Genomic DNA, 17,755 nt, shown 5'->3' with positions numbered 1-17,755 from the left:
GAAGCCAGAGCATCATTCATGCAGTGCTGGGGATCAAACCAGGGACCCTAGGCCTCTGAATCCAGTGCCCTACCAGCTGCACCATCTCCCAGCCGCTCTTCTTTTCCTTTGTTGAAGGGGACAACTCATGGGCCAGAGCCGGGAGAGAAGAGTTGGGGCAGGTGGGGTTTGAAGAATGAGAAGAAGGGCAGTAGGGCAGATGTGCGATTCTTCAAGAAGTTTTTTGGTTTTTTTTTTTTTTGCCTCCAAGGTTATTGCTGGGGCTTGGTGCCTGCACTAACAAATCCACTGCTTCTGGAAGCTATTTTTTCCCCTTTGTTGCCCTTGCTGGTATCATTGTTGTTGGACAGGACAGAGAGAATTCGAGAGAGAAGGGGAAGATAGAGAGGGGGAGAGAAAGATAGACACCTACAGACCTGCATCACTGCTTGTGAAGTGACTCCCCTTGCAGGTGGGGATCCAGGGGCTCGAACCGATATCCTTAGCCCATCCTTGTGCTTTGTGCCATGTGTGCTTAACCACTGCTCTATTGCCCAGCCCTGTTTTTTATTGTTTTTTTCAGTTTTTAAAAAAAATTTTCCCCATTTCTGTTGATTTATTTTGATCTGGGCACTGCTCAGCTTTGACTATTGATGGTTCCAAGGATCAAAACTGGGACCTTTTATTTTCTTAAAAAAAAATATTATTATTATTTTTTAGTTTCTTTATTGGGGGATTAATGTTTCATAGTCAACAGTAAATATAATAGTTTGTACATGCATAACATTTCTCATTTTTCCACACAACAGTACAACCCCCATTCTGCCATTCTATTCTAGGATCTGAACTTCCCCACCCACCCACCCCAGAGTCTTTTAGTTTGGTGCAATACACCAACTCCAGTTGAAGTTCTGCTTAGTGTGCTCTTTTCTGATCTTGTTTTTCAACTTCTGCCTGCGAATGAGATCATCCCATATGCATCTTTCTGATTCTGACTCATTTCACTTAACATAATTTCTTCAAGCTCTATCCAAGATGGACTGAAAACAGTAAAATCACTATTTTTACTCTGAAAATGTCCAATAGTTCTAATTTATCTCTTCATTTAGTTCCTTCATTTCTTTACTGATTTTTCTGCCTGGATGATCTGTCAGGTTGAGAGAGTGGGGTGTTTAAGTCCCCTACTATGACTGTGTTGCTCTTTTGGTATAAGTTTCATGCATTTAGATGGCCTCTTCTTGGGTGCATAGATGTTGATAATCATTAAGTCCTCTTGATTGACTGATCCTCTGAGCACTAAGTAATGTCCATCCCTATCTTTTTAAATTTTATTTATTTTAAAGTCTATCATGTCAGATGTGAACATAGCTGTTCCTCCCCTTTTTTGGTGGTCCATTGGCTTGTATGGTAGTTTTCCATTTTTTCACTTTGAGTCTGTGTTTGTCTTGTTGATGCAGACAACATATGGTTAGGTTGTGTTTTCTGATCCATCTTCCTACTCTGTGCCTTTTAAAAGGTGAATTCAGGCCATTGACATTTATTGATATCATAGATTGAAGATATTTTAATGCCATTATTGTAGATTTTTAGAGTGTTCTGCTATATGACATGTTTTTGGTGATCTGACTGTTTATAGGAGAACTTTCAGAACTTCTTTCAGGGCAGGCTTGGTGATAGTTGATTCCTTCAGCTGTTGCTTATCTGAGAAGGTTTTTATGCCTCCATCTAGTCTGAATGACAGTCTAGCAGGATACAGTATTCTTGGTTGAAAGCCTTTCTCACTGAGCACTCAATCGATATCTTGCCATTCACTTCTGACCTGTAGTTTGTGTGGAGAAGTCTGTTGCTAATCTTATGTGTTTTCCTCTGTAGGTGACTCTTTGTTTTTCTCTTTCAGCCTTCAGGATCCTTTATTTATCCTTACTCCTTTAAATTCTAAATATGATGTGTCTTGGTGTCTTTAAATCTGGGCTAGTTATGTTTGGGACCCTCTGGGCTTCTTGAACCTTTATGTCTTTTATCTTGTCTAGAGTAGAGAAGTTCTCAGCTATTATGTCCTGTAGAATGTTTTCTTCCTCTTCCTCTCTTCTTCTGGTAAGCCAATAATGCGTATATTATTTCTTTTGAGGTCATCCCATAGGTCTCTGTTGTTGTTTTCAGTATCTCTTAATCTCTTTTTGAGATCTCTTCTTAGTTTTCTCTAATCATCCTCAATCTTGCTGATTCTGTTTTCTGCCTCATTTATTCTGTTCTGTCTCCCCCTCTGTTGTTTCTGTAGCTTAGCTATTTTGTTACCCTGTTGTGATACTGTAGTAGCTTGTTCAGCTAGTTGTGCTTTTAGCTCAGCTGTTTCAGCTTTCTGTTCTCTAATTAGTCAAGATAGTGCTTTCTTTCAGAGTCTCATTTGTTGTTTCTGCATTTCTCATGACAGTTCTTCAAACTCTTTCCTCACTCCTGTGACTAATTCCTCAGGTAGTGTTTGGATATTGATCTCATTCTTCTGTGTTTTTCCCTTTGGGGGGGTTTTAGCTGGACTTTTGTCCTGATTAATTTCTCCAATGTTTCTCCTTGGCTTAACCATTATTATAGTGTATTAAGAGGTCTCAGTACTTTTCAGTCCACTGATTACACTTACCTGGATTGACTTGTGTCTAAATAAGGTACTTAAAGTGTTCACAGTTGTGGAAATTGACAGTTGTTTCAATGTTATCTCAATCCCTGAGTTGAAGCACAGTGGCTGCTAATGTCTCTTTTGTTCTTTTTTTCCCTGTAGGCTATGGAAGCCTGAGGGCTTTCTATCTATAAGTAGGTTTTTAAGTCACTCACTCCTAACCAAGAGATAAAGCAGGGTGGGGGAGAGATAGCACAGTGGTTATGCAAAGAGACCTCCACATCCCAAAGATGCAAAGCTCCAGGCTCAATTCAGCTTCTCTGCCAAGCCGGGAAGCACTGCTGTGCCCTGTGAATTTCTAAACAAGTCCCATTTATAGTCTGTAGGTTCTGAGGCAATTATTCACCATGTTCTTCTCAGGAAAACAATGTGGGAAGGCTCCCACTGTACATCCCCACCACTAGCGCACTGGGGTGTAGCTCTTCTCCTGAGTTTCCTGGTCAGTTCTCTGCTTCTGGATGTCAGCACAGGGCCTCCCCCTTGCTGCTCCAGCCTCTGAGGGCAATAGCAATGGAGACTCACAGTTGCATTTGGTGAGTCTTAGGGGAGTCCTCTCCTACCTTCAGCCGTCTTTTTGTTGGTGAAACAGACTGGAGGTGGTGTCTCAACTGGTAAACTGCCGGACTGTTACCAGCTTCTTGGGAGTAGATGGGCTTTAGCCCAGGAATCTCCTCTCTGTCCACAAGCTACATGTGTTTTCACTCACCGGTGACTTGGTGGGTTCCCAAAGTAGTCCCAGGCTTGTCTTGTTGCATTCTCAGATGATCTTTGATATTCCTTGTTCTTTAGAGAAGTTTCTCAACTGGGAGCAGGAGGTCTGGGCAGAGTTGTGGTCTCTGGATGCTCTGGTGACTTAGTGGGTTCCCAAAGTCGTTCTAGTCCTGTCTTGTTGCAAAACCTGGGACCTCTTACATGCAATACCTGTGCACTACCTCTGTGCTATCTCCACTGCCTCATTTCTTCCTTAACTAACGGGAGAGAGAACTGGAGCATCACTCTGGCATAAGCAATGCCAGGGGTCAAGCTTGAGACCTCACTTTGCAAGTGCTGTGCCATCTGTTATTTTATTTGATAAGATAGAGAAATTCAAAGAGGAAGGTGAAAGAGAGACCTGCAGCACTGCTTTACTGATAGGGAAGCTTCCCCCCTGCTGGTGGGGACCAGGGACTTGAACCCGGGTCCTGAGCATTGTAATATGTGTTCTCAACCAGGTGTGCCATCACCCAGGCTACCTAAATGTGTGTTTAATTTGCTTTATTTTAGTGAGATAGAGATGGAATGAGGGAAGAGCCACCAGAGCTCTGAGTCATGATGGTGCTGGGGATTGAGCCTGGTACTTTGGTGGCCTTGGGCACAGAATCTATTATTGTTGTCGTTATTACCATCATTATTATTATTTAGATAGAGACAGGCAAATAGAGACATCAGGAAAGAGTCCACAGCATCAAGGCTTCCTTCAGTGTGGTGGTGGCCAGGTTTGGCTCAAGTGAGCTATTTCCCAGACCCTGTGTGAATCAGGTGTTTGTTTAACTGATTACAACTGAGTTATTCTTTAACATTCTTCAACATTTAAAAAATACATTTTCTTTATGAGAGAGTGAAGAAGAGAGAGAGAGACATACAGACATACACTGGGCAGAACACTACTGTGGCCTAGATGGGGTCAGGGATCAAACCTGGGGCCTGCAGCATGCAAATCCTGTACTCTTGTGCCGAGCTGTGCTGGTGAAGCATGACCCTCTCTCTCTTACAGTTTGACTTCGGCGACGTGTTTGTGCACCAGGCCATCCACACCATCGAGTATTGCCTGGGCTGCATCTCTAACACCGCCTCCTACCTGCGCCTCTGGGCTCTCAGCTTGGCGCATGCGCGTGAGTCAGCACGCTGAGCTTGTGGGCTCGGGTCCTGCCCTGCCCGCCCCCCTTCCCCGGCTGTGTCTGCTGACTGTTTGTGTCCCCTCTTTCATGGGAAGAAGTGACTTGAGGTGGGGAGGGGAGGTGCACCAGGGGTTTCATGCATGTGTGACTAGGCCAACTTTTTCATTCTTTTCATTTTAGATAGAACAGAGGATGGCGGTGGGTTGGGACAGAAAGACTCAGAGAGAAAGAGAAAGACACTGTAATACTGGGGCTTCCCCTGCTGTCATGGTACTCCCATAGGCTACCGGGATTTGAACCTAGGTCTCATGCACAGCAAGACTTGAACTCTACTGGATGAGCCAGTCCTGAGCCTCAGTCTTTTTTGTTTTTTTTCCCTTGAGAGAGAGAGGAGATTCCACCATCCATGGACCGCACCATGTGGTGTTTCCCTCCCCCCCCCAGTGCTGTCCATGGTGCTGAAAGAGGAGAAACACCACAGCCCTGCTCCACCATCCGTAGAGCTCCCTGGGTGTTGTCCATGGTGCTGAGAGATAGAAGAGACCCCACAGTATTGTTCCACCATCTATGGAGCTTCCTTGAGCACCATCTGGAGTGGGAGTTACTGAATCCTGGGGTATGCAGCTCCAGGGTAGGGGCAGGAGAGGATCCTATTGGCATATGGACAAGATCCTTCCTTTCCTGTTTTGCAGAACTGTCTGAGGTACTCTGGACCATGGTAATGAACATTGGCCTGCGCCTGCGTGGCTGGGGTGGACTTGTGGGAGTCTTCATCATCTTTGCTGTCTTTGCCTTGCTGACAGTCGCCATCTTGCTCATCATGGAGGGACTCTCTGCTTTCCTACACGCCCTCCGTCTTCACTGGTAAGGGAGGCTACCTGATGAAGCCAGAGACTGATGGAGAGAGAAAGACAGAGAGACAGAGGAGGGAGAGTGTGGGCTGTGGGGCGAGTCAACTACCTTCAAACCCTAGTCTATTGTATGACATCAGTACTGTCCATGCCTTTTTGGAGCCTTGGCTCCCAGCTAGCCACCTCTTGGCATCATTATAAGTGGTGGGACAGCCTAAAGCCCAGTCATGGGTACTTGAAGAAATGAATACATTTTCCTTCATGTTTATTCGATCAGGAAAGTGATGGAAGGGCTAGATGATGGTGTGCCTAGTTGACTGTACATGTTACCATGCACAAAGACACGGGCTTAAGCCCCTCAGTTCCCACCTGCAGGGGAGAAGCTTTATAAACTGTGAAGCAGGTCTGCAGATATCTGTCTCTTCCTCCATATCTCCTTTTCCCTCTCTCTTTCTCTGTTCTATCAAATAAAAACAAGGGGGGGGGACACTGGGAAGAGTGGACTCACTGTGCAGGCACTAAGCCTCATTGGTAACCCTGGTGGCAATTAAAAAAAAAGTGATGAGAAAGTCAAAACTCAGACAGTGTTGAAAGCAGTTATGTTTCTCAGGGATGTGGTCTTTTATTTCATTGGTCTTGCTATCTTTATTTCAACAGAAGGGTTCTTTCCTAGGAGAGGTCTTCAGAGGATTGATTGCTTCACTGAGAGATCAATTTTTTTCTATGATATAGATAGATAGATAGATAGATAGATAGAGTGAGTGAATGAGTTGTGTCACAGTACCAAAGTTTCCTCCAGTGTGGTAGGAGCTGGGCTTGAACCTGGGCCATGCACTTGGCAAAGCAGTGTACTATCCCAGTGAGCCCTTTTGCTGGTTTGAAGGGCCCAGAACATGAACCCATTTGCTGAGTCACCTCCCTGACCAGCAACTAGTTTCTGTTTTTTCATTTTTTTAGAGTATTTCACCATTTAAAAACTTCATTTATTTATTATTATATATAGACAGAGAAATTGAAAGGGCAGAGGGAGAGACACTTGCAGCCCTGCTTTACCACTCATGAAGCTTTCCCTTTGCAGGTGTGCACTAGGGGCTTGAACCAGGGTCCTTGCTTACTGTGGTGTGTGCACATAACCAGGTGTGCCACTACCTGGCCCCAGTCATTTTTTTTTAAGTGCAGGAGAGTACTGACCTGGTATAGTGACTGCACATTGGCTCTGAGGCAAATGGAGTTTCAGATTCAAACCCCCTTCTCACCAGAAGCCAGTGGTTCAACCCTCTAAGGGACAAAAAAAAAAAAGTACATTTGAAAGAAGTTTGTTTGATTTATTTGTCTATAAGAGTTTCACATGTGTGAGGGTGGGGGGCAATGAGAGCACCACTCTGGTACTTGCAGTTAGGGATTAGGGATCAAACTGGGCACCTCAAGCACAGAGTCCAGTGTTCTCCCAGCGGAGCTGTTTCCCCAGCCAGTAAACAATGTGTCCTTGTGATGACAGTCGAATTCAGTCAGAGGGACACCTCCTCAAGTCATGGCAGGATGACTGAGGTGGGCTGAGTGGATCTGGGCAGTTCGCCCTTTGCTGCCAAGTGGGCAGAAGTTGATCATGGGGTGGAAGAGAAGGAGGGAGGCAGAGGGAGGAGACACTCACCAGAGGTCCTTGACCTTTTTAGATGTGTCCCAAGGCAGTCACCATTAGTGGCTTCCCAAATAGGAATTCTGTTCAAGGCTCTATTTTTGTGCCTAGTCACTTCCTCTCCTCTCCTCTCCTCTCCTCTCCTCTCCTCTCCTCTCCTCTCCTCTCTTCTTCATTTTAATATTTATTTATTTATTTATTTTGGATAGAAACAGAGAGAAATTGAGAGGAAAGGGGGAGACAGTGAGGGAGAAAGAGAGAGACACCTGTAACACTACTTCACTGATCATGAAGCTTCCCCCCTGCAGGTAGGGATCAGGGGCTTGAACCTGGATCCTTGTAATGTTTGTACTGAACTGGGTGCACCACTACTCAGCCCTTTCCCACCCTCCCTTCCTTCCTTCCTCCCTTCTTTCCTTCCTTCCTTCCACCCAACCTCCACCTTAGACTTAACTCTATGATTTAAGGTCTGGCTAGGGACTGGGGAGATAGCTCAGTGTTCAAGCATAGTACTTGCATGCTTGAGCCCCCAGAGCTTCAGTCCTCAGTACCATCGTATGCTCGAACTGAGCAATGTTTTAGTCTATCTCTCTATCTCTGTCTCCTTCACCACATTGGGGGAATCTTTGGTGCTATGGATTCTTTCTTCCTATCTCACTGACTTCTGTCTCTCTGTCTCTTCTTTCTCTTTCTCTCTCCCCCCTTTTCTTTCTTATCAGAGCACTGCTTAGCTCTGACTTATTTTTTTTTTTAAATATTTATTTTATTTTATTTATTTATTCCCTTTTGTTGCCCTTGTTGTTTTATTGTTGTAGTTATCATTGTTGTTGTCGTTGCTGGATAGGACAGAGAGAAATGGAGAGAGGAGGGGAAGACAGAGAGGAGGAGAGAAAGATAGACACCTGCAGACCTGCTTCACCGCCTGTGAAGCGACTCCCCTGCAGGTGGGGAGCCGGGGTTCGAACCGGGATCCTTATGCCGGTCCTTGTGCTTTGCGCCACCTGCGCTTAACCCGCTGCGCTACAGCCCGACTCCCTAGCTCTGACTTATATAGTGGTGTTGGGGATTGAACCTGGGACCTTTGGTGCTTCAGACATGAAAGTCATTTACATAATTATTCTATCTTCCTGGCCCTCTTCCATAATTTCCCTTCCTTTCCTTCTTTCCTTTCTTTCCTTCCTTTCCTTCTCTCTCTCTCTCTTTCTCTCTGTCTCTCCCTTCCTCCCTCCCTCCCTCCCTTCATCCCTCCCTCCCTCTTTACCCAGAACCCTGCTCAACTCTGGTTTATGGTGGTGCTGGGGATTGAGCCTGGGACCTCGAAACCTCAGGCATCAAAGTCTTTTGTAGAACTATTACACTTTCTTCCCAGCCCTTGTCTCATTCTTTCTATCTGAAAAAATCAGCCCTGACCAGTGAAGCTCAGATAGTAATACCATCCAGTGAATAAGCAAATAAATTCATACACAAGGTCTGAACAGAAATGACCTCCTGGCATGTGTCTCCTCACAGCTATCACTTCTTCACAGTGATGGGAGGTGGCACCCTGAGCTCCTGGGGGCTGGTGGGAGGGTGCCTGTGGGGCGACTAGCAGAGAGCTGAAGGATTTGGGGTGGGAAGAGGGAGAGCTGGTGTTAGGAGGAGAGAGAGGAGCTGGAAGAGGCCTGAGCCACACTCTTGGCAGCTGGCTTGAAGTGACCTTGACATTGTCAAGATGCTCAGCCCTGTCAGCTGCTGGCTCTGACCTTTGCGTCTGACACCCCTCCCCCCCACCATTTCTTGCCCTCCAACTGCAGGGTGGAATTCCAGAACAAGTTCTATGCCGGAGCTGGCTACAAGTTCTCCCCGTTCTCCTTCAAGCACATCCTGGATGGGGCCACGGAGGAGTAGCTGCCAGTGGGAGGGAGGACTCGGGCCCTGTCTCAAGGCTGGCTGGTCAATCAGAGGATTGTTCTCTACTGAGTGGACCCTGGAAGCCAGACATGACTTGCTGATAAGCCCTAGGCTTTGATTTGACTTGGCCTGAATCAGATGAGAACTGGCTGGGTCTGGGTGGTTCTGACCTCATGTCGGGGGTGTGTGTGTGGGGGGATGTCTTCACTTGTCAGATTCAACCACCATTGAGCAGTGGGGCTAGGAGAGTGCTCCATCCATGTGTTCTGGCCACACCTGAAGTCTCTCTTATTTAAGAAAATAAACCCCTGGGCTCTGTGCCTTAAGACGTCTTGATTCACAAGATCATTCTGTGAAGTTCAGTTTGATGATGACAGGCTGAGGTGAAACATGAGTGTTACTGAGACTAATCTTGGGAGAGGGTTTATACTGGTGTTCATTCTGAACTTCCTCCTTTCTCTGACACCTTTTTTTTTTTTTTCCTTGTTGGGGGCTGAGTGAAGTAAGTAAGAGACTTTCTCCTGAGTTTTTACTCTAGCTGAGGAAGTTGGGATCATGGGGCTCTGTGGGGGTAGAGGGCTGCCCAGGGATAGCTCTTACTTAAGCCCTGTGGAATGAAGCATGACCACATGATGTCATCGGCCATCTTGTGCAAGAGAAACTGAAGAAAGACTATAGATAGGCCTGAGCAAGTTCTGGAAAAATGGCTCCAGAAAATGGCTTCCTGCATCCTGGGGACTTGAAGTAATTACCTAGGAGGTTAGGTTAGCCAAGGCTTGAGAGCCAAGTACAGAATAAAATTTGCTTCAGTGACTCTGACTGGAATGACCTTTATCTGTGTAAATAGAATCCCTGTGGCCTCTCCCTGGTTAGAACTCAGTAGTCTCGACACTGGCAAGGGCCTATACGATTTTTCAGAGCACTTTCATGAGGCTCTGAAGAGGATTCCAGAAGATCTGACCCGAGTTCAGAAACACTGCTCTGGACCACACTGGTATTTTCAGCATCCATCTGTTCCCTCTGTGTGGTTGACTTGTGCTCAGGAAGTTGTTGCTGGTCTTCCCTCATGAAGTTTCTATGGCCCCTCACCCATGTCAGTGGGAGACTTGTCAGCTACAGTGAAATGCTCCATGAGGGCTAGAACACAGGCTGGGTGGTGGTTCACCTGTTTAAGTGCACACATTACCATGTACAAGGACCTGGGTTCAAGCCCCCAGTCTTCCCTTGTGGGGGGAAGAAGCCTCATGAGTAATGAAGTAGTGGTGCAGGTGTTTTTCTTTCTGTATTCCTTCTTGATTTTTTCCCTTTTAATTAAAAAAATACTTATTATTTATTAGATAGAGATAGAGAGAATTTGAAATCAAGAAGGAAGGGAGAGATGGGGAGGGGGGAGAGATACCTAAAGTCCTGCTTCACAGCTCATTAAACTTCCCCCCTGCAGGTGGGGACTGGGGGCTTGAGTCCAGGTCTATGAACAAGGTAGTGTGTGTGTGCTCAACCAGGTGCGCCACCACCTAGCCCCTATCCTTGATTTCTGTCTCCACTCAATAAATAAAAATGTAAAAATAATATAATTAAAAAGGTACCAACAGGAAGCCCAAGAATGGTAGACCAGACCTCAGGAGATGCTTGTCTGTAGTTGCCCATTCCTGCTTTATCGTGAGTTCCCCTGCAGAGAAAATGGATTAATGGCTCCCAAAAAAGTGTGTGTATGGGGGGCGGCAGGGCCTGGGGTACAGTCATCTCCACCTCTGGTCTGTGAAGCAGAAGATTGAAAGCACCAGTTGTGGGTGATGTCCTTAGCCCATGTGACTGACCAAAGCGAAGAACAGACCAGGTCAGTGAGTCTGTGGTGGACAGACACCCACCATTGCTCCCTGGGTCCTGGGCCACTGGGCAGCTTCAAGGTTTTCAGCTCGCCTCTACCTTTCTCAACCATGGCCACAAAATAAGTTATGCTTCAGCAGGTGGCCAGCCTTCTGGCTCCTGAATTCTGAGCAGCGGGAATCTTAGGGAAAATGTTTGAAAGGGCAAAAGGTCCCTCTGCCCTTAACTTGGACTCCAAGAGCCCTCTGGACCTTCCTGACCCTAAGAGGTCTGCTGAGGTTTGGGGTTCAGTGAGAGATGTGTTTTCCCCTTTAAAAAGGAATCAGGGAGGATGAAGGAGAGTTGCCCAGAAGGAGGTGTGACCTGGGTGTCAATCATTTGCTCCCTGTGTGAAAGAATCTTGCTCTTAAGGCAGGGCTGGAAGGGGAGGAGAGGACCTGGCTCCAAGCTTCTTGGGACAGAAAGTCTAGAAGCCCCTGAGAAGCCCAGCTTGTACATGAGCCTGGCCTAGGGGTGACGGGCAGGGAAAGTGTCTGGAGCTGAATCACTTTCTGAGAGCAACAGAGGTAAGGAACTCCCAGGCAATGGTGGGGGGTTGTCCTGGATTTCTAAGCTTGTGTGTGTGTGTGTGTGTGTGTGTGTATGCACATGTGTGCATGTGTGTTTTGAGGATTTGTGTGTGTATGCGCATGTGTGCATGTGTGTTTTGAGGATTTGTGTGTGTGTGCATGTGTGTTTTGAGGATTTGTGTGTGTATGCGCATGTGTGCATGTGTGTTTTGAGGATTTGATCATGAGTTCTTAGTTGAATGTACCTGGAGTCTGGAATGTTCATTCTTGTGAATGATGAGATTGCAAAGCAGATTATATCACACATAGACGTCAGTTTTAAAAAATATCTTATTTTTTTGGCTGGAGATAGAAATCTAGGGGAGAGGGAGATGGAATGAGAGAAAGACACCTGCAGATCTGCTTCACTGCTCATGAAGCTTTCCTCACCTGCAGGTGGGGACCGGAGGCTCAGAAGTCAGTTTTAAAGAGCTCTCCATTGCCTTTAATACATTCAGGATAAGGAAGTGCAATCAAAATGTCTGTCTGGGAGATGGTGCAATAGCTCACTGGGATAGTGCATTGTTTGGGACTGAGTATGATGCAACCCAGGTTAGAGCCCTGACCTCTACCCCATTAAAGGAAGTTTCAGTGATGTGCTTTTCACTCCCTCTCTCTCCCCTTCTCCATCTCTACCAACAACAAAATTAAACATCCATTTATCCCTTAATTTTTCTTTTTAATTTATTGCCATCAGGGTTGTGGCTTGGGCTCAGTGCTGGCATTACAAATCCACCACCCCCAGTGGCCATTTTTCCCCCTTTATATTATACTTGATAGGACAGACAAATTGAGAGGAGGGTAGATAGAGACAGAGAGAGACATGCAGCCCTGCTTCACCACTCATGAAATATTCTCCCTGCAGGTGGGGAGCAGGGGCTCGAACCTGGGTTCTTGCATTTGGTAATATGTGTTGGCACTGAGCCCCAGTGATAACCGTGGTGGCAAACAAATCCAAGCAAAACAGAATCACACAGGCTGGCTTCTTGTAATGCTGCCTGTTTGTAACTGATCCCAACCAGTTTGAGACTTCTTTGTTCTTTCTCCACTCCCACAACCTCAAAAAAAAAGGAAAGATGAGAAAAGAAGAATACTTCACAACTCAAAGTAGCAGTGACCAGGAGTAACATTGTCTCAATGAGAAAGGACTGTATCTTTCCCCTGTGAAAGAGACCTAGAGCTTCAGTGTCCAAGGCTTTCAGGGAGAGCTCCCAGCTCAACGTTTCCATTTTGCCATCTTCACATTTGTATCATAGCCCAAGATGACTGCAGAAGAGCTAGCCATCACATCCCCATGAGGCAGAAGGAAGAGAAGAGTAAACATAAGGGAAAGCAGTTGTTGCTATATAGGACGGCAGTAAGCGATTTTCTCCCCCCAGTAGTGGATATTATTTATATTTTTCAGAGAAAGGAACTCAGATAAGAAGAAATCAAAGGCCAGCAAGATAACTCACTTGGCTAGTGAGCTTGCTTTGTCATGTACACACCCCAGGCTCAAGTCCGGTCTCCACCATCCTGAAGGAAGCTTCCATGCTGGGATGTCTCTGTCTCTCCGTCCCTCAATTCTTCTTTTTTTCCCTCTTAGTGCTTGACAACTGAGATTACAAATAAAAGTCCTCTTATATGTTTTATTTGTAATGTCAGTTATTACAGAAAATGAGCAGTTTTCCAGTTTGGCTTACAATTCACCTTGCCCCTTGTAAGTTGTCTATTTGCAGTTTTGCCATCAGTGTACTAGGATCTTATTTTTCCCTCTTGTTATTTGGAGTTTATATCTTATATCTTTGACAAACATTTGTTGAGTGTATATATACAGTCGAGGGGATATAAGTAGCTGCTCTTCCCTGCTAGAACCTCCAAACAAGCTCTCGATTCTCTAGATTCTAAAATCATCTGGTAGTTGTCTGTCATCTCTTTACTTATTTTGGTGAACATAATTACCTCCAGTTCCATCATTTTGTCCCAAAGGACACAATACCATCTTTTTTATTGCAAAGTAGTATTCCACAGCGTATATACCCTATAACTTCTTTAACCAGTCATCTATTGATGGGCATTTAGGCTACTTCCACTCTTTGGCTATTGTGAATAATGTAGTTATGAACATAGGGGTGCATATATCCTTTCAAATTAGCATTTGAGTGTTCTGTGGACGTGTTTATATTTACATATCTAAGATGTAATATTTATGTCTAATAGTGGTATTGCTGGATCACAAAGTAATTCTATTTTTACTTGTTTAAGGACTCAACATATAGTCTTCCAAAGGGGCTGTCCCAGTTTGCATTCCCACCTGCAGTGGAGCAGAGTTCCCTTTTCTCCACAACCTCACCAACACCTGTCATTTCTTCTTTTGTTGGTGTAAGCCATTCTCACAAATGTGAGGTGGAATCTCAGTGTAGTTTTAATTTGCGTTTCTTGAATCATAAGTAAAGTAGAGCATTTCCCCTCCTATCTGTGGGTCATGTATAGCTCTCCTTTAGAAGACTGTCTATTTAGTTTAGGTCCACTTTTTTATTACGTTGTTATTAGTTTGTTGTTCAACTGTATTGATTTCTCCCTCTCCCTTTGGTGTTTTTTTTTTTTTTTTTTTTGCCTCTAGGGTTATTGCTGGGACTTGGTGCCTGCACTACAAATATACTGATCTAGAGGCCAATTTTTAATTTTTTATTGGATAGGACAGAGAAATTGAGAGAGAAGGGGAAGACAGGAGAGAGAAAGATAGACACCTGCAGACCTGCTTCACTACTTGTGAAGTGACTCCCCTGCAGGTGGGGAGCTGGGGGCTCAAACTGGGATCCTTGAGCTTCATACTATGTGTGCTTAACCCAGTGTGTTACTGCCCAGCTCTTGTGATTTCTCTATAGATGTGTGTTATCAATTGCTTGTCAGATGTGTGATGTGTAAATATTTTCTCCCAGTTACTGGGATGCTTGTTTATCCTTGTGTATTTTGTTTTTGATGTGTAGGATTATATACATTTTTTTTTTTAGTCTGATATAGTCCCATTTATTTAATCTTGTTTTCATTTCACATGCACATGGAATTGAGTTTCCAAAGACATCTTTGATGTTAAGGTCTTTCAGAGGTCTAATGTACAGGTCTCTGAACTATTTTGATCTAATATTTTATTTATTTATTTATTAGAAAGTTAAGAGAGAGAAAGAACCAGACATCACTCTGGTACATGTGCTGCCAGGCATTGAACTCAAGACCTCATGCTCGAGAGTTCAGTGCTTTATCCACTGTGCCACCTCCCAGACCACCTCTAGTTTAATTTTCCTACATGTGGCTGTCCAGATTTCCCAGGGTCATTTGTTGAAGAAGTCTTCTTTTTCTCAATTAATGATTTTGGCCTCACCCCTTTGTCACATATTAGGTTGCTGGTTTTTCTTTCTTTATTATTTTTTTTATAGGGAGGGAAAGGAGAGGGAGAGAGAGATGGAGAGAGAGATCAGATACCTGCAGCTCTGCTCTAACTTGTGAAGCCCCTCTCCCCACAGGTGGGGACTGGGAGATTGAACCTGGATCCTTATGCATGGTAAAGTGCAAACTTCACCAAGTGAGCCATCATCCTGCCCTGTCATCCTTCCATTTTAACTTCCATGGCCCATGTTTCTTTTGGATAATCTTGCTGTCTCATTGTCAGAAGTAACACTTCTATCCAAGTCTGTGTCTTGTTCACATATTAGCTCTAAACCTGAAAATGAATCAACAGTCTTTTATTAAGACCATGTAATATTACTGACTCAAGGATTAAGAGTTATCTGCAAAGATGGCATCATTATCTCCAGAGATCCCACCCAAGTCGTGACTCAAAGGAGTTCTCTTTTCATCAGCTTTTCAGTTACCTAAAGCCACACCACATTTTTGTTTTTATGTTGTACAGGAGGTAATACATGACCCCAATCAAGCAAGTTGTGAAATTACAAACATGGATCTCCCTTTATATGATCAACTTTAATGCAAGAGCAACTAAAATGGTTGTCTCTGGCCTCACACCTCTTGCCAAGCTGCTTACGCTGAATCACTTCTCTTTGCTGATTAGAATTATTTTTTTATAGAGAAATTGAGAGAGGAAGGGGAGACAGAGAGGGAGAGAGACATTTGCAGCCCTGCTTTATCGCTCATGAAGTGCCCTTACCTCCTCCAGGTGGGGAGCTGGGGTATGAACCTGGATCCTCACTCATGCTAATGTGCTTGAAGCTGGGTCCTTGAGCATGGTAATGTGTATGTGCTACTTCGAGTGCCGCCCCCTGGCCTCATGCTAATCAGAGAAGAGAATATGTGGAGTAGATTCATGAGCCGTAATACTATGTAGTTAATCAGATTAAGACCCTTTGACTTATATCAAACCTGAGCTTGTTTTGCTCATACTGAGTGGCAGACTTCCTGGTTTCTTTGTTTCTCTCTTGCCACCCCAGACTTAAAGCAAAAAGACCTGCTGAAAATTGTCTCATTCCCTTTCTGAAACATAAGCCTTTGGGATTGTTAAAATTATATATATATATATATATGGGGCCGGGTGGTAGTGCATCGGGTTAAGCGCACAAGGTGTGACGCGCAAGGACCGGTGTAAGGGTCTCAGTTCAAGCCCCCGGCTCCCCACCTGCAGGGGAGTTGCTTCACAAGCAGTGTAGCAGATCTTCAGGTGTCTATCTTTCCCCCTCTCTGTCTTCCCCTCCTGTCCTGATTTCTCTGTTCTATCCAACAATGACAGCAATAACCATAATTACCACCACAACAATAAAACAACAAGGGCAACAAAAGGGAAAAAAATAGCCTCTAGGAGCAGTGGATTCCTGGTGTAAGCACTGAGCCCCAGGCAATATATATATGAAGTCAGAAGACAACTGGCAGAAGGGATTGGGTTTTGATTGAAGCTAGAACTCAGTGGTAAGCTTTTTAGTTGACAGTGAATTTGGGATGAGTGTACTGGGATTTTTAAAAAGTTGTATTTGTACTGGGGAGATTGTAGAATGGCTCCACAAAATGTTTTCCTGCTTGAGGCTCTGAGGTCTCAAATTAAATGCCCAGCACCACTGTAAATCAGAGCTCAGCAATGCTCAGGGGTCTTTCTGTATCTCTCTCTTCATCCCCCCCTGCCATTAAATTGAAATATTAAAACAAAAACATTATATTCTCACCAAACTAAATTGGTTTATTCTTGAACAATATAAATGTCTGGAATCTATTTTGACTTTTCAGCCTGCTGTCCTGGTCTGCATCATCATCATCAAATCATATCATCATTAATTACTGCAGGATTATCTCTGGGACTTGGTGCTTGTATGACTAATCCATTACTCCTCCATAGCCAGCCCCCCTTTTTCCTTTTCATTATTTGATAGAACAGATATAAATTAAGAGGGGAGGAAGAGATAGAGGTAGAGAGGGGCTAGGACACAACCTAATGGTTATTCAAAAGACTTCCATGCCTGAGCCTATGAGGTCCCAGGTTCAATCCCCAGCCCTACAATAAGCCAGAGTTGAACAGTGCTCTGATCTCTCTCTCTTTAAAATAAAATAAATAGGGAGTCAGGCAGTAGCACAGTGAGTTAAGTGGATGTGGTGCAAAGCACAAGGACCAGCGTAAGGATCCCAGTTCGAGCATCTGGCTCCCCGCCTGCAGGGGAGTCGCTTCACAAGCGGTGAAGCAGGTCTGCAGGTGTCTATCTTTCTCTCCTCCTCTCTGTCTTCCCCTCCTCTCTCCATTTCTCTCTGTCCTATCCAACAGCAATGACATCAAGATCAACAACAATAATAATTACATCAATAAAACAAGGGGAACAAAAGGGAATGAATAAATAAATAAATATTTAAAAATAAAGAAAAATATTTTTAAAAGTGAGAGAGACCTGAAGTACTTGTTTCTCATGGAGCTTCCCTCTGCTGGTGGGGAGCAGGGACTTATGTCTAGGAGTCTAATAACTTGTACATTTAACCTAGTGTGCCAGTGCCCAGCCCCCCCTCCCCCATCATCAGTTTTTAAAGCTTTATTTATTACAGAGAAAGAGAGAGAAGGGAGTCAGGTGATGGTCATCTTGTTGATCCTACACCATTGTGCAAGGACCCTGTTTCAAGCTCCTGGTTCTCACCTACAGGGGGTCACTTCACAAGTGGTGAAACAGTGCTGTGGGTGCTTCTCTGTCTCTCTCCCTCTTTATTTTCCCTTCCCCTCTCAATGTCTCTCTGCCCTATCAAGTAAATTTTTTTTTTTAAAGGAGAGACAGGAAGAGGAAGAGAGGAGAACTAGAGCTTGGCATGTATATGTGATGCTGGGGTGGGATGTCACACTTGGTTTATATAAGATTACAGGAGTTTAATTCCACACTGCACCCACCACCACGGTTCTGTGACACCTACTCTCCCCCAGCATAGTTCTCACAGAATCTGAGAAGCACTCCTAGATACTT

General features: G+C 44.7%; 2 protein-coding genes across 3 annotated transcripts in view; both read left to right on the top strand.

The window, feature by feature from the left end:
* The window catches only part of ATP6V0A4 (ATPase H+ transporting V0 subunit a4), a 57,911-nt gene extending 48,194 nt beyond the window's left edge, over window positions 1-9,717 (top strand). For both annotated transcript variants that reach the window (XM_016189135.2, XM_060196654.1), the window contains exons 19-21: window positions 4,404-4,521; window positions 5,220-5,391; window positions 8,808-9,717. In XM_016189135.2, coding sequence (XP_016044621.2) covers window positions 4,404-4,521; window positions 5,220-5,391; window positions 8,808-8,901 — 384 coding nt within the window. In that variant the 3' untranslated portion in view covers window positions 8,902-9,717. The remainder of the gene's footprint in view (window positions 1-4,403; window positions 4,522-5,219; window positions 5,392-8,807) is intronic.
* A 1,500-nt stretch (window positions 9,718-11,217) lies between these two features.
* SVOPL (SVOP like) overlaps window positions 11,218-17,755 on the top strand; it is a 70,734-nt gene continuing 64,196 nt past the window's right edge. The window contains exon 1 of the mRNA XM_060196653.1: window positions 11,218-11,297. The gene's annotated coding sequence lies outside the window, so the exon portion shown is untranslated. The remainder of the gene's footprint in view (window positions 11,298-17,755) is intronic.

Source organism: Erinaceus europaeus, chromosome 8 (genome assembly GCF_950295315.1).
Source record: "Erinaceus europaeus chromosome 8, mEriEur2.1, whole genome shotgun sequence".
Lineage (NCBI taxonomy): Eukaryota > Metazoa > Chordata > Mammalia > Eulipotyphla > Erinaceidae > Erinaceus > Erinaceus europaeus.
Note: the sequence above shows the minus strand (reverse complement) of the source record. Positions and strands in the feature narration are given on the sequence as shown.